A 14046-nucleotide genomic window follows, 5' to 3' on the forward strand; every position below is an offset into this window, starting at 1 on the left:
TGCTGACTGCTAACTTGGTCTTGATGCTAAAGGACTTGTGCTAGTCTTCCGGGAGGAGAGTTAGCTGAACTTTCAGAATCAATGACCTGTTCAGTACTCACATCATCCAGCACCTACTTCATGTCCTGATATCTAGGTGAGTTCTAGACTTTCTTTGTAAGTTTTAAGGTCTTGAGTCCCATAGTTGCTGTAATCCTTGATTTTCTGTCTTAACCTCCCTTCTTTGCAGGAAAAGGTTATGTTCCTAGCTGAACTCACAGATTCCTTCTCTTGAATGTAAATCCAGAATGCATGTTTCATGAATACCTCATAGGTTCTTAAGTTCCACATTCCTGGTTCCAGTTTCTAAAATCTGTGTGACTAGGAGCAAGTCATTGAATTTTCAGTGTCTGTTTAACTACTTTTATGAAAAAGAATCATATTTATGTTTTCACTATCAACATTTATGGCTTTGATTTCTTCTTGCCTTTGTATGTGACTAAAAGACAGACATTGGGACTCTTGTCCTTTTTCCCCCAGATATTTCTCAGTGCATGATTCTCCAAGGGCTAGAGCCATCTTTTAAAGTGTCTTTAAACACAGTCATTTATTTTTGTCTCTGTTTTCTTGGCTCATCATTCAGCTCATCGAACAGCTGTTATTAATCACACCTACCACAAGCATTGCAGAGTATAGTCACCAAGCTAGATTCTTTCTGCTGCTTTTATAAGATACCTTGGTCTATCTCTTGAACAAGACTGAAAACATGGAGCGAAGGAACCACAGTGGGAGAGTGAGTGAATTTGTGTTGCTGGGTTTCCCAGCTCCTGCCCCACTGCGGGCACTACTATTTTTCCTTTCTCTGCTGGCCTACGTGTTGGTGCTGACTGAAAACATACTCATCATTACAGCAATTAGGAACCACCCCACTCTCCACAAACCCATGTATTTTTTCTTGGCTAATATGTCATTCTTGGAGATTTGGTATGTCACTGTTACGATTCCCAAGATGCTTGCTGGCTTCATTGGGTCCAAGGAGAATCACGGACAGCTGATCTCCTTTGAGGCATGCATGACTCAGCTCTACTTTTTCCTAGGTTTGGGTTGCACAGAGTGTGTCCTTCTTGCTGTCATGGCCTATGACCGCTATGTGGCTATCTGTCACCCACTCCACTACCCTGTCATTGTCAGTAGCCGGCTATGTGTGCAGATGGCAGCTGGATCCTGGGCTGGAGGTTTTGGTATCTCCATGGTTAAAGTTTTCCTCATTTCTCGCCTGTCTTACTGTGGCCCCAACACCATCAACCACTTTTTCTGTGATGTTTCTCCATTGCTCAACTTGTCATGCACTGACATGTCCACAGCAGAGCTTACAGACTTTATCCTGGCCATTTTTATTCTGCTGGGGCCACTCTCTGTCACTGGGGCTTCCTACATGGCCATCACAGGTGCAGTGATGCGCATCCCCTCAGCTGCTGGTCGCCATAAGGCCTTTTCAACCTGTGCCTCCCACCTCACTGTTGTGATTATCTTCTATGCAGCCAGTATTTTCATCTATGCCAGACCTAAGGCACTCTCAGCTTTTGACACCAACAAGCTGGTCTCTGTACTCTATGCTGTCATTGTACCATTGCTCAATCCCATCATCTACTGCTTGCGCAATCAAGAAGTCAAAAAAGCCCTACGTCGCACTCTGCACCTGGCCCAAGGCCAGGATGCTAATACCAAGAAATCCAGCAGAGATGGTTAGGTAGGGAGCAGTTGATAATATAAAACTTGGGTTTGTTTTCTTTTCCTTCCTTCCTTCCTTCCTTCCTTCCTTCCTTCCTTCCTTCCTTCCTTCCTTCCTTCCTTCCTCCCTCCCTCCCTCCCTCCCTCCCTCCCTCTTTCTTTCTTTCTTTCTTTCTTTCTTTCTTTCTTTCTTTCTTTCTTTCTTTCTTTCTTTCTTTCTTTCTTTCTTTCTTTCTCTCTCTCTCTCTCTCTCTCTCTCTCTCTCTCTCTCTCTCTCTCTCTCTCTCTTTTGAAGTCTAAATTAGGGGATCAAGTTAGGAATCAGCGCTTCTAGTTTCTGCAACTTAGCCCAGAAAAAGGAAGAGGAAAAGATTATAAGGTAGAGGCTGGATTTCTGCAGGATAGGGCTCCAGTATATGGAGTAAGGCTTGGACCAGTATTGTGTATAGACAGATCATTTCTCATTAAATGAAGCATGGATTCTATGAAGGAAGAAGACACAGGCCAATAACCGTCTGTGAAATAACAGAGGCTCAGAAAGTAAAGATTCTGGACTGAGTTTTAAAGAAAGGAGATAAGAAACTAAGACATATTTTCATGTATTCTGTGTTGCCACTGAGTTTGCTATGTAATGAAAGAAGCTTCTGAACTCCTGAGGCACCCGACTCCATCTCTCAAGTGTTGGCATTGCAGTGATGTGCCCTGGGGAGTGAACCAAAGCTTTGTTTTGCTATGCAAGCACCCTACCAACTGATCTATATCACCAGCCCAAAGTATGAATTTTTCTATTTATTATTATTGTGTTGCTTATTATCTCTTGGATCCCAGTGATTTCTGGCTTCATTTCCAAATTTATTGATGCCATTGAATTAGTGGCTGAGTATAATTTATTTCTTAATCTACTACAGCCTTAATTATATTATAGATATTATGGAGACAAGGTCACATTTTGTTATCATGGAATAGAACAATATCTACCATATAATTGTTGTAAATACACATAAATTAATATAGTGTTGGGTCTTATATATATAGATGTGTGAAGCCTATAGCTGGATTTAGTAGATACAGAAACTAAACCTCTCAAAATTCACTAGGACATGCAGAGTTACAAATTATTTCAGTCTTGCTGGCAAGAAATTGGTAAATTTGTATGTAACAGAAGCTTTAAAATATTGAAAGGATTTGAATATACATATTTTTATTTATAATGAAATGATTGAAATATATTTAACATTTACAAATAAGGACATTTTTAAAGGAAGTTATAGTTCATGCATTAAATGAAGTCTTAGAAACAATTGTGCAATATAATCTAAATACCATCAATGACTCAAAACAATTGTTAATTTAGTAAGTTTAATTATTATGTTATATAACAGTATCAAAAACTGTTTTAGTTTTTTTAAAATTTTAACTATGACTAGAATGAATTTGACTAAAATGTTAATGGATGTTCTTTTCATATAAATTATTTTTCAGCAATGTTCTGTGAAAAACATATTCATGTAAATAAGCTTTGCTTATAAATTGAGATATACAACTTTATCCACGTGGGCATAGATAATGAGAGAGTGGTCAATAGACTCCTATTCTTTCCCCAAGAGCCAGAAACCTAAAGACAATAAAGCTTTTGTTTTCTGGTATCCTTCAGGTGTCCTTTTTATAGTTATCTCTTGTCTAATCAAACTTGTAAAAACATTATGAGAAAGTATAGTTTGTTGTTTTTTTCTCATGCTTCCCGCCTGCCTGAGTCTGACAGTATTGTATGTTATTTGCTAGTCTACATTGATGAAATGTTTTAAATATACTTAAATACAAATATATTTGTATTTTAAAAATATAAAATACAAATAGTTTTACATATTTAAATACAAATATATTTATATTTTATATATACATATGTATATATATTTGGACCAAAGATGTTACTTAATCTTATTTATATCTTGTTTAAAAGTTTAGAAATGACTATCCTTCCAGAAGTTGTTTCTGAGTGGGTCAATGATATACAGTGGGAATGTTCTCCTCTGGGCATCATAATTTTAGTTGTTACATGAATTTACTTTTAGTTCCAGTTAACAGGAAAGAGACAGTAAAATGTTGAATTTCCTTATTCTGTTTTTCTCATTTCTAACATTTTTATTCTAAAATAAAATTTTATTTTCCAATGTAAAGAAACACATGCAATGTTGACTTCAAATTTGAAACCAAAGACTTCAGATTTAGCAATGCTTAGTATGATTTCCTTCATATAACTATCTATCATTAAGTAATGACTGCAAGGATATTTGACTCTATGTGACCTATAACAAGAGACTTCTTTGACCTTGGACTGAATTTTTCTAAGCATATAATTCTCATGGCCTGTATTGAATTTGAGGTCAATAAAACAGTAAGAATTTTTTCAAATAAGTATTAGTTATCTGATGTTATCTATTCTTCAATACCTTGTATTTCTCTGTAAATATAAATATATGTTTATGTCTTTTACATTTGAGTCTATCTGTTTCAGTCCATCATGATATTCTGTCAGCCTCTCAACCTTTTCATCAATAGTATAGCCCTATATTTAACCTTTTCTTGGGGGGGGGTTATCACTAATCTCTTGTAATAGTATAAGAACTACTTGCACCATTCAGACATAGGCATTACCCAGAATGACAGGAGGCAGTGGACATGTACAGGCAAGCAAGGATCAACATAGATTTTTTTGTGTGTGTCTAGTGTTCAGTGATGTTGGGTAACACCAAGTTTCTTAATCTGCCTTTAAATCTCCCTAATATATTCTATTAGTCTATATATTATTTTGGTCTTTTAATCTTTTGGGCCCTGTAAATCATATACAGCAATATTTTAGATGATGGTTTACATTGTGTATTTACTTTAAATTAATAATCTAAAAAGTTTCACTGTTTTCTAACATCAAACTATGAAGAGATTAAGGTAATATTCTTCCATCCTTCCTCAATATGTGATGAATATTTAAGGTGACAGACACTTTACAACTTTAAAAATCTCATTAACTTTCATTGAAAAATGCTTACAAGTATGAAACATAATTGAAGACTCAAAAATGCCTGATCAGGGAAGGGTGAAGATTAGGATATGGAAATATGATATTCTGGATCTGATTATACATGGAATTTTAAATGGCAAAATTTGAAATGTTAACAGTAATATATAATGTTCTTATTTCTGAGTTTTTGATTAGTTGCACAAAATGGAAGCTGATTATACTAGGGGAAAGCAGAACTGTTTATGTGTGAAACTTTTCAGCATCTTTGTGATTTTTCTACACTTCTAATGTTATTCAAAATGTTAAAAGTTATTAGCTCTCTAAAAATAAATCTAATTGATTTCAATGGCTTCCAGAAGATAAAGATGATCTACCTGTTCCTTTATAGATGAGATATATATATAGTCAGCATCATGCTTTTATTATGATTTTTTTTTGAATTTTTATTGCAAATTTCAATTCTCCTAACAGTCATACACAATTATTACTTTAATTTAACTAATTAATAAGAAATAAGGTATGGTGTTGCAGGATTTTCCCTTTCCAATCACATTAGGACAGTGGGAGGCTTGTGATTGGACAGGAGAAGGGAGGTGCAGCTAGGAGTTGAGGAGACAGAGAGAGGTCTGAGGAGAAGGAAAACCAGAAAGGAGGCTGACATGGTGTTATCAAAAGGTTAGAATAATTGTGGTAAAGCCTTATTATCATTTGGTTCTAAAATTATTGTATTGGCATCTTGTAAATTGTGTTATTATTGATACATAAATCTGATTGGCTAATTATGCATTAAGAGTCTTGATTCTACTCGATAATTAGATGTTAAGATGGCTAACCAGGGGAGTGTGGGGTGTTCCGTAATAGCGAGAGGAACTTGGGGACCCGTCTGAGAGATGGCCTTGTGGGGGCTATGTGGCCTAGCAGGGCTGGTGAGTTGGTGGGTTGAGAGACCTAGCAAGTGAGATCACCTGGCACAGGGGCTGGGTCTAGATATTTCCCACAACAGTACAAAGTAATCCACAATGAGTTACTACTTAATGTACTTACCACTTTAACAAATCACATCTCTCTCTCTCTCTCTCTCTCTCTCTCTCTCTCTCTCTCTCTCTCTCTCTCTCTCTCTCTCTCTCTTTCTCTCTCTCAGAAATCACAGCTAGTCCTGAACAAACCTGAGTGGACAGTCCTATTCAGTGCAGAGAGCAAGGTCTGTGGATCAAGGGTTTTCACTTTTCCATCCATCCATTTATTTATTTATTTATTTATTTATTTTAAATCTCAATATTCTTAGACTCATTGCTCATAACAAGATTGCTTTCTCTGATTTTTATTTCCACAGGTACTTTTTAAGAAGATCCATAGGGCTAGGGTTGTAGCATAGTGAAAGTTACTTCCTACCACCTGTGAGACTGGGGCATGTCCTGGGATTATGGTTAAACAAGGATGAAGTCCACTGAGTTTGTTATATGTACTTCCAACTGAATATGATTAAAAGAAGAGATAGAGGAAGAAGAGGAGGAGGAGGAGGAGGAAGAAAAAGAAGAGGAAGAGGAGGAGGAGGAAGATGTAGAAGAGAGAAGGGAAGTACTAGGCCCAGAATCTCACCAAACTCCAGGTAGTTACACACACAGAATAATCCAGATCCTTAGGGACTGACAGAGCTTTCCTAGGAATTCTCACTTCTCCAGATCTCTGCCTCTGTATATTTTATTCTACTTAAAAATTCCATAAGTTTCTAGAGGGCATGCACATAGATTGAATATTTTTTATTTTGAAGAACTGAACTCACTCTTTTAAAATAAAGAATGAATAAATGAATACTATAAAACAAGTTTTCCTTCTAACTACAACTTTGTTCTTATCAACCAATTTTTTCTCATTCATTCTTCCTTCATACTCTCCTCAGTCTCTGAGAACTATCATTTTATTCTCAATTTCTATGAGGTCAATGTTTTCAGATTTCACATGTAACATGTATACTAGAGAAACACTAGGAACAAGAACATATTCATAAAGGTACACACACATCTATACCCACATGCACACACAAATATACACAACAATACACTGATGTGTTACAGAATGTACACATCATGTACCCTATACGTCTATAATTATTATGTGTCAATTAAAATAGAGATACAACAGAAAAGCAAAACACTGACAAAACACATAAAAACAAATTTGCTATTTTTTGAAACCAGTTAAGATTTCTTTAGAGGATTTTGTAACGTGGCATCATATTAACTTGTATATAGGAATAAGACATAACAGGTAAAGATATAGCTCAGGTATAAACAGGAATCTATATATAGGTGGAGATTCAGATTTTCTGTTCAGGTTCCCTGGACATAATCTTGGCAGTGCACAGAGTCAGGAAAAATGTGTAAGTGAGCCTCCTGAGAATACAGAGGTGTCTTCACCTAAGTCAACACGAGGTGAATGTTAAAAATGTTCTTCTATCTTCTTGTATCAGTGCTGCAGTAATTTCCATGCAGCACAGACAAGGACTAGACATTGACTTCAGAGAATGTAAAACCCCACCCGAAGTGGCCTTCTCCAGGGTAAATGTATGAAGAAGTTTCCATTCTCTAAGAGGACTAAGGACTATGGCAAGTGTTTAGAGGAACCAAGTAAAGTTAATTAGGTTTGAAGAAAGCTCTATGGAACATGAGGAGCTTGTAAGATGTCAATAAGCTTCATTTCTGTGGGTATGTGAAGTGTAAATTTCTGTTTGTGTCATGTGACACAGACTCATGTGATGCTTTGCTGAAGCAAGACCCGTGAGAGAACATGTGTTGTTTGAAGAGACTATAAACCAGTAAAGGAACACTTGCATAGATAGCTGTACAAATACTTCTTTGGTCTTGAGAGAGGCATGGCAGAGAACTTCTGGCTTTCTGGCTGGTTCTGGTTACTCCTATTGATTCCTGTCAATATGGCTTAGGCCTGGCTATTTCTGCTGGATCGTGTGTCTGTTGCTGATTCATCTTTGGTGACACTTTTTGAACTGAAGTACCGGTATCCTGACAATGAAGATTGGAATTTCCCCAAAGAACTAATTCTAATAGGTCTACATCCCTGTTGTCCTATTATCCATATTTTCTCCCCTACCTTTGGATGGTGGGTTAGAAGGTGGGTCAAAGCATTTAAGAACTCTTTTTAAAGTAGGCTTTAAAAAAATTCTGAGCTTACACATATGAGAGATTTTTAAGGAAATGAATAGAATAATGAAAGCTCAGGCACACCTTTACCCAAGTTTGGAGAAATTTGAGCAGGTGTAGATCTTTGGAGCACTTGACAAGTTCACAAAAGATCTGTTTATTGCTCTAGATAAATATCTTCTAAACTGTGTTCTCTTTTGAGAACAAGTATTACAGAGTATAAAAGTGTTCTGTAGCAATAATGATAGGCCTCTTTCTTTTTCAAAATATACAGATATGCAGGCTCTGTGTTCTTTATTCTGAAAATACAGAGGGAATTCTTCACTGCTCAATGATTCATATAGAGCTTACTAAGAAGACTGGTGGCAAACAGTGTAGCAGTATTTAAATAACAAAGTATGCCTGAGTACATGAGAAGAATTTATTAGCACTAAGATGGGAAAGAGGTCCTATGTGATATGAACTTAAGAGCTCTTTAGTGGAGGTGTAAGTTTAATTTCTCAGGCCTTCTGTATATATTGGTTGTAAAAGTATGCAGAGAGTGAAAACTCTGGATGTGTCAAACATGTATGACCTGATAGATATACTTTCTGTACCTGAAAATCCAGTGATGTCTCTTTGCCTGTGACCTATTTTCTGTGGATTTTAAAGGTTCAGGAGATGCATGAATGTAAATATGAGCCCACATTCAGTTAATATTCCCATGCTTACTAGTTATTCTTCTAGGTATGTGGGTCATAGTCCTGAATATCAGAGTATTGAGTTTTGCAAGTGTTCTGTCTCCTACCTGGGACACATAGTTAACTAAGGGGCTATTAATATATCAAAGCTGACCTTTGCCTCTAGATTCTCCAAGCATCCCTCAGTCCCTACCTATTATAGAGTCTTGGCTGGGATACCATGCCCTCTACCTTAAACTTCCAGCCTAGGGGCTGGGCTGCCATTCCCCCAGATGCTCCTTTCTATATAATCAAGTCATTTTGCTGTGCTGGTCCTTTCTGCCCTCTTGGGCACTGTAGCATGAAATATTAAAAGAGCAATCCAAGCTATGCCAGCAGTGAACTGGTGGGCAGGTCAGCTTGTTCTCATTTCATGATACTCTCTGGCCTGGAGCTCAGAAATCTCTCCACCTGACTTGCTAAGTTCCCATGGTGAGTCGATGCCACTCCAGCCTCATGCTTCCAAATTCCCACGGATTTTTGGGGTGCACTTCTTGTAAACCCATGCTTTGCTGCCATACCTTTCTGTCTGGAACCCAGTTGAGTTGCTGCGTGAAGAAAAACAACATAAAAAAACCTTAGTTTAGAATCATGGTAACACAATTGTTGGGCGCAGCAACTGTCATCCTAATTTGTAAATCATTCTACATTATAAATCCTCCAGTAGTGGATCCCAATGGGCCTGCCACCTGAACCGGGGGCCTCTCCTACCTACATTTTGGCCTCCAAGTTGTCTCTAGTCCCAAAGCCAAGTCCCTCTGCTCTTCTGCAGTTCCTCTCTCCGACCTGAAAGTCCCACCTACTTGCCCAGTGATTGGTTCCTTGAAATCTTTATTCATTAGGGGAAGTTTCATTTGAAATCACCTGAGTACATGATTCACTCTTCATCCCAGGCAGACCTTCCTGGGGAAGAGGAATCAGCATCAAAATACAAACAGCTTCAGGACTATCCACAACTGGGCACTGCATTGATTTTTTTTTCTCCCTCTCTCTCCTCTTCCCTCCTGTCTCTCCTCACAAGGCCTGGTTTAGGGACATCTTCATTCTGGATTCTCCCAGATGTCTATGCATTTGGCTATGTTCTCCCTTATATCTACAATAAACCTTTACTTCCACTATATCTAGGAACACTCATCTCCTCCTCTTTCTTTCTTTCTTTCTTTCTTTCTTTCTTTCTTTCTTTCTTTCTTTCTTTTCATTCCACAAGATTGTAAATTAGTAGTAAGAAATATCCATGTCTGAAAGGGGCATACACTGGAAAGTTAATGGTAGTGAGATACTTGTCTTAATCCTTGTATGTTTCTTATGTGGAAACACGAATTGTGAATTATCAGATGAAGAGTGGGAAAGTAAGAGATGGAAGAATACAACCCTGAGGGCATAAGAGGTACATGGGGTGAAAAATTAGTTGTGTATGCCTGGAGCAAACACATTCAGTGTCATAAACCATGAAACTGGATCAATAGGATTAGAATCACAAAGTACTTCCTATGTCTAGTATTTTAATGTGAATCAAAGTAGGAGTCCTTAACAAATGTTTTAATAGTTCCCTCATCTGAAAATGTCCTTGGACTCCATTTATTCTGAAGAAACCACTCTAGCTAGGTCACAGATATATTACACTTTTGAAACTTTCAGACCCTATGCTTTTGTCTCTGTTTTCTATAGAAACCAATACCCAATTAAATAGAGAATTAGAACCAAAAAAGAGAAAGACATATTGGGCCTCGGTTCATCGATAAAATACTGTGAATGAGATAAGTACTAACATTCAAGCCCCTGGCAGTGAGGATAGTAAGAGCTGGGTGAAGATGAAATTTGATATTAGGAGATAATTTATTTTAAAAAGTCTTTCAAGCGATACCTACTTCACATTTTAAGAGGAAACACTAGCAGAAGTTATTTCATGAGTCTTCTTTATAATGATCTCTTTTTGATCATTTTTGCTGATGCTGCATCCATCAGTATTTGTAACAATTCAGCCATTTTGAATATGAGCATCACTACAGTCAGTGAGTTCATTCTAGTGGGCTTTTTCACAGCTCTTTGGCTTCAGAGCACCTAATGTTCTTCCTTGTGGTTTATCTTGTGTATCAAAGAATCTTATCATTTTCACTGTTGCGGGGGTCACTGGATTGTTTCATAAGCCCAAGTACTATTTTTTGGTAGTTTTTTTTTTCCTTTCCTGGAGGTCTCATATATTTTTGTTACAGACTCTAAAATACTAGATAAACTTCTCCTACAGGAATGGTACATCTCCTTCACAAGTTGCATGAGTTATTTTTACTCTTTTAAAATGCTCACTTGCATGCAGAGTGTGTGCTCCTAGCAGCTATGGCCTATGACTTCTATGTGGCCAACTGCTACCCTCTCCAGTATTGAGTCTTCATGACAAGTTATTGTGTGCAGTTGATGGCTTTCACTAATGTGGCTCGCTCCATGATTATCATGATCAAAATCTTTCATCTCACATGTCATTTCTGTGGCTCCAGTGTGATGAACCACCTTTTCTGTGATATCTAACCAGCCCTCAAACTGGTATGCAAAGATATGTTTGCTGCTGAGGTATTTGACTTTTCTTTGGCTATTATAATTTTTGACTTCTGTTGCAAGCTGTCCAGCGGCTCACATGAACGGGGTCCACCTGAGTGGCAGGCCGGCACTGAAAGAAAGGGAAACTAGTGGAATGAGAAAGAAATGGAGCCAAGACAATATTATGATCAAGGCTCAAATGTTTAATGGTGACTGTGGTTATAAAGGGGGGAGGGGAGGCCCGTTCCCACCAATTCATTCTTGGAGCCCAGCTGCAGATGACCATGTGCAGGATAGGGTGTAGTCTCCGGAATAGCTAGGTGGTCTCCCAGCAGGTAGCAGTGACAGTGGCTGAACAATAGAGTGATCTAGGGAGGCTCCACCCTAGATAATCTCCTTAGTGGCAGCAAGGTTGAGGTCTGGTTCAGCCAGCTTCAGGCTGGGTGGAGGTCACAGACTTCTCTGTCATCACCACTGTCTTATGTCTACATAGCGTCTGGCATTCTGTGTATATTCTCCACTAAGGAATGAATGACGTTTCTTCCTGTGTCTCCCATCTCACTGTGGACCTAATTTATTATACAACCATGATTTTTTTAAAATATTTTTTTATTACGTATTTTCCTCAATTACATTTCCAATGCTATCCCAAAAGTCCCCCATAACCCCTCCCCCACAATCCCCTACTCACCCATTCCCACTTTTGGCCCTGGCGTTCCCCTGTACTGGGGCATATAAAGTTTGCATGTCTAATGGACCTCTCTTTCCAGTGATGGCCGACTAGGCCATCTTTTGATACATATGCAGCTAGAGTCAAGAGCTCCGGGGTACTGGTTAGTTCATAATGTTGTTGCACCTACAGGGTTGCAGATCTCTTTAGCTCCTTGGATACTTTCTCTAGCTCCTCCATTGGGGGCTCTGTGATCCATCCAATAGCTGACCGTGAGCATCCACTTATGTGTTTGCTAGGCCCTGGGCTAGTCTCACAAGAGACAGCTATATCAGGGTCCTTTCAGCAAATGCTTGCTAGTGTATGCAATGGTGTCAGCGTTTGGAGGCTAATTATGGTATGGATTCCTGGATATGGCAGTCTCTAGATGGTCCATCCTTTTGTCTCAGCTCCAAACTTTGTCTCTGTAACTCCTTCCATGGGTGATTGTTTCCAATTCAGGGGCAAAGTGTTCACACTTTGGTCTTTGTTCTTCTTCAGTTTCATGTGTTTTGCAAATTGTATCTTATATCTCAGATATACTAAGTTTCTGGGCTAATATCCAGTTATCAGTGAGTACGTATCATTTGAGTTCTTTTGTGATTGTGTTACCTCACTCAGGATGATGCCCTCCAGGTCCAACCATTTGCCTAGGAATTTCATAAATTCATTCCTTTTAATAGCTGAGTAGTACTCCATTGTGTAAATGTACCACATTTTTTGGTATCCATTCCTCTGTTGATTGGCATCTGGGTTCTTTTCAGCTTCTGGCTATTATAAATAATACAGCCATGATTTTAATGTAAGACTGACATAGAGATATTGCTGCTTTTCATTCCAACAAACTGATCTTAGCTGTGTTTGCAGTCCTCACACTCATGCTGAATTCCTTCATCTATATCCAAAGGAATCAGGAAGTCAAGGATGCTATCAAGACACTAGAAGGTGGCCTGTGCTTCCTTGTCAGGTTATCACCCTGCTTTAAGAAGACATTATTCTTCCACAATATATCATGACAGTGATTGTGGACCTGTTCTTCACAGATATAAATTTTTTTTTTGAGACAGGGTTTCTCTGTGTAGCTCTGGCTATCATGGAACTCACTCTGTAAATCAGGGTGGCCTTGAACTCAGAAATCAGCTTGCCCCTGCCTGAAATCACAATAGAAAAGCACAAAAAAGCAAAAACCTAAGCTCAAAATAGAAGCCAGACACTATGTATTGCTATAACTGGAAACAATTAGTTTTTGTATAGACATGTCAGTAACTTACAAATGATATACTGATTCAATATATTGAATATTTCTTACAGATTTATTGCATATAATTATATGCTTAGCATTTATTTCATATATGTAAAGTGTTAAAATAATACTAATATTCCCAGAAAATAACTACTTGTTCCTTGCAAATTTGAATAAAATTCCAAGATCCTTAAATTAATGATCCTGTTTGTAATTTTATGTTGTTTACTTGTTGAAACTTTAAGGATGAATCTTATGTTGTTATTAATACTATTATTAACTCATTAATTATAATTATAATCAGTATTATAATTAATACTATTAATATTAATTTTTTAAAATCTCACATTAGTGGTCTAATAGTTTTTAATATATGCTACAATTTCATATTGAAGAGAGTCAGGAACCAAATTTCAAGTCTATCTGAATGAGAGTATCTAAATTTGTAACTTATTTTTAGTTATGAAAATATTAATTTATTCATTAAGATATTTATAGGATAAATAGGTATTTTGTAGGTATTTTGCCTGTATGTATGTATGTGTAACATATATATGCCCAATGCCTGTGAAGTTCAGAAGAGGATATCAGTTCCTCTAGATCTAGAGTTATGGATAGTTATGAATTATCATGTGAGTGCTTGGTACTGAACACAGATTCTATTCAAGAGCCACAGATGAGCAATCTATCCAACTCTGGATCCTTGGTTTTTTGACAAGTTTTAATGCTACTGAAACATGATTTTAAAGGGAACTGAAACTTAATGATGGGTGTATGAGAGCTCTCTCTCTCTCTCTCTCTCTCTCACCATTTTGAAGTTTTTCTATAAACTTAAAATAATTTCAAAATTAAAATGTGTGTGTATTTTTAAATGTACTGAGTATATTAGTCTAGGCTAGCCATCATGATCTTTTGGCTTTTGTTTTTGATTAAGTGATTTATTTAATTTATATTTT

At 37.4% G+C, this 14046-nt stretch overlaps 1 protein-coding gene and 1 pseudogene across 1 annotated transcript; both read left to right on the forward strand.

Annotated features, from left to right (window-relative positions):
• The first annotated feature begins 745 nt into the window (after positions 1–745).
• Positions 746–1729, forward strand: Or6a2 (olfactory receptor family 6 subfamily A member 2). Its single transcript, XM_021168093.2, has one exon. The coding sequence runs from the start codon at positions 746–748 to the stop codon at positions 1727–1729; it is 984 nt and encodes a 327-aa protein (XP_021023752.1).
• Positions 1730–10596: 8867 nt separating this feature from the next.
• Positions 10597–12863, forward strand: LOC110298031 (olfactory receptor 6B9-like; annotated as a pseudogene).
• Positions 12864–14046: the final 1183 nt, after the last annotated feature.

This window comes from Mus caroli, unplaced genomic scaffold (genome assembly GCF_978045245.1).
Source record: "Mus caroli unplaced genomic scaffold, Mus_caroli_1 scaffold_8, whole genome shotgun sequence".
Classification (NCBI taxonomy): Eukaryota; Metazoa; Chordata; class Mammalia; order Rodentia; family Muridae; genus Mus; species Mus caroli.

What these genes read in the sequence shown, in the direction of transcription:
- Or6a2 (XM_021168093.2), top strand. Translation starts at nt 746, where the DNA reads ATGGAGCGAAGGAACCACAGTGGGAGAGTGAGTGAATTTGTGTTGCTG.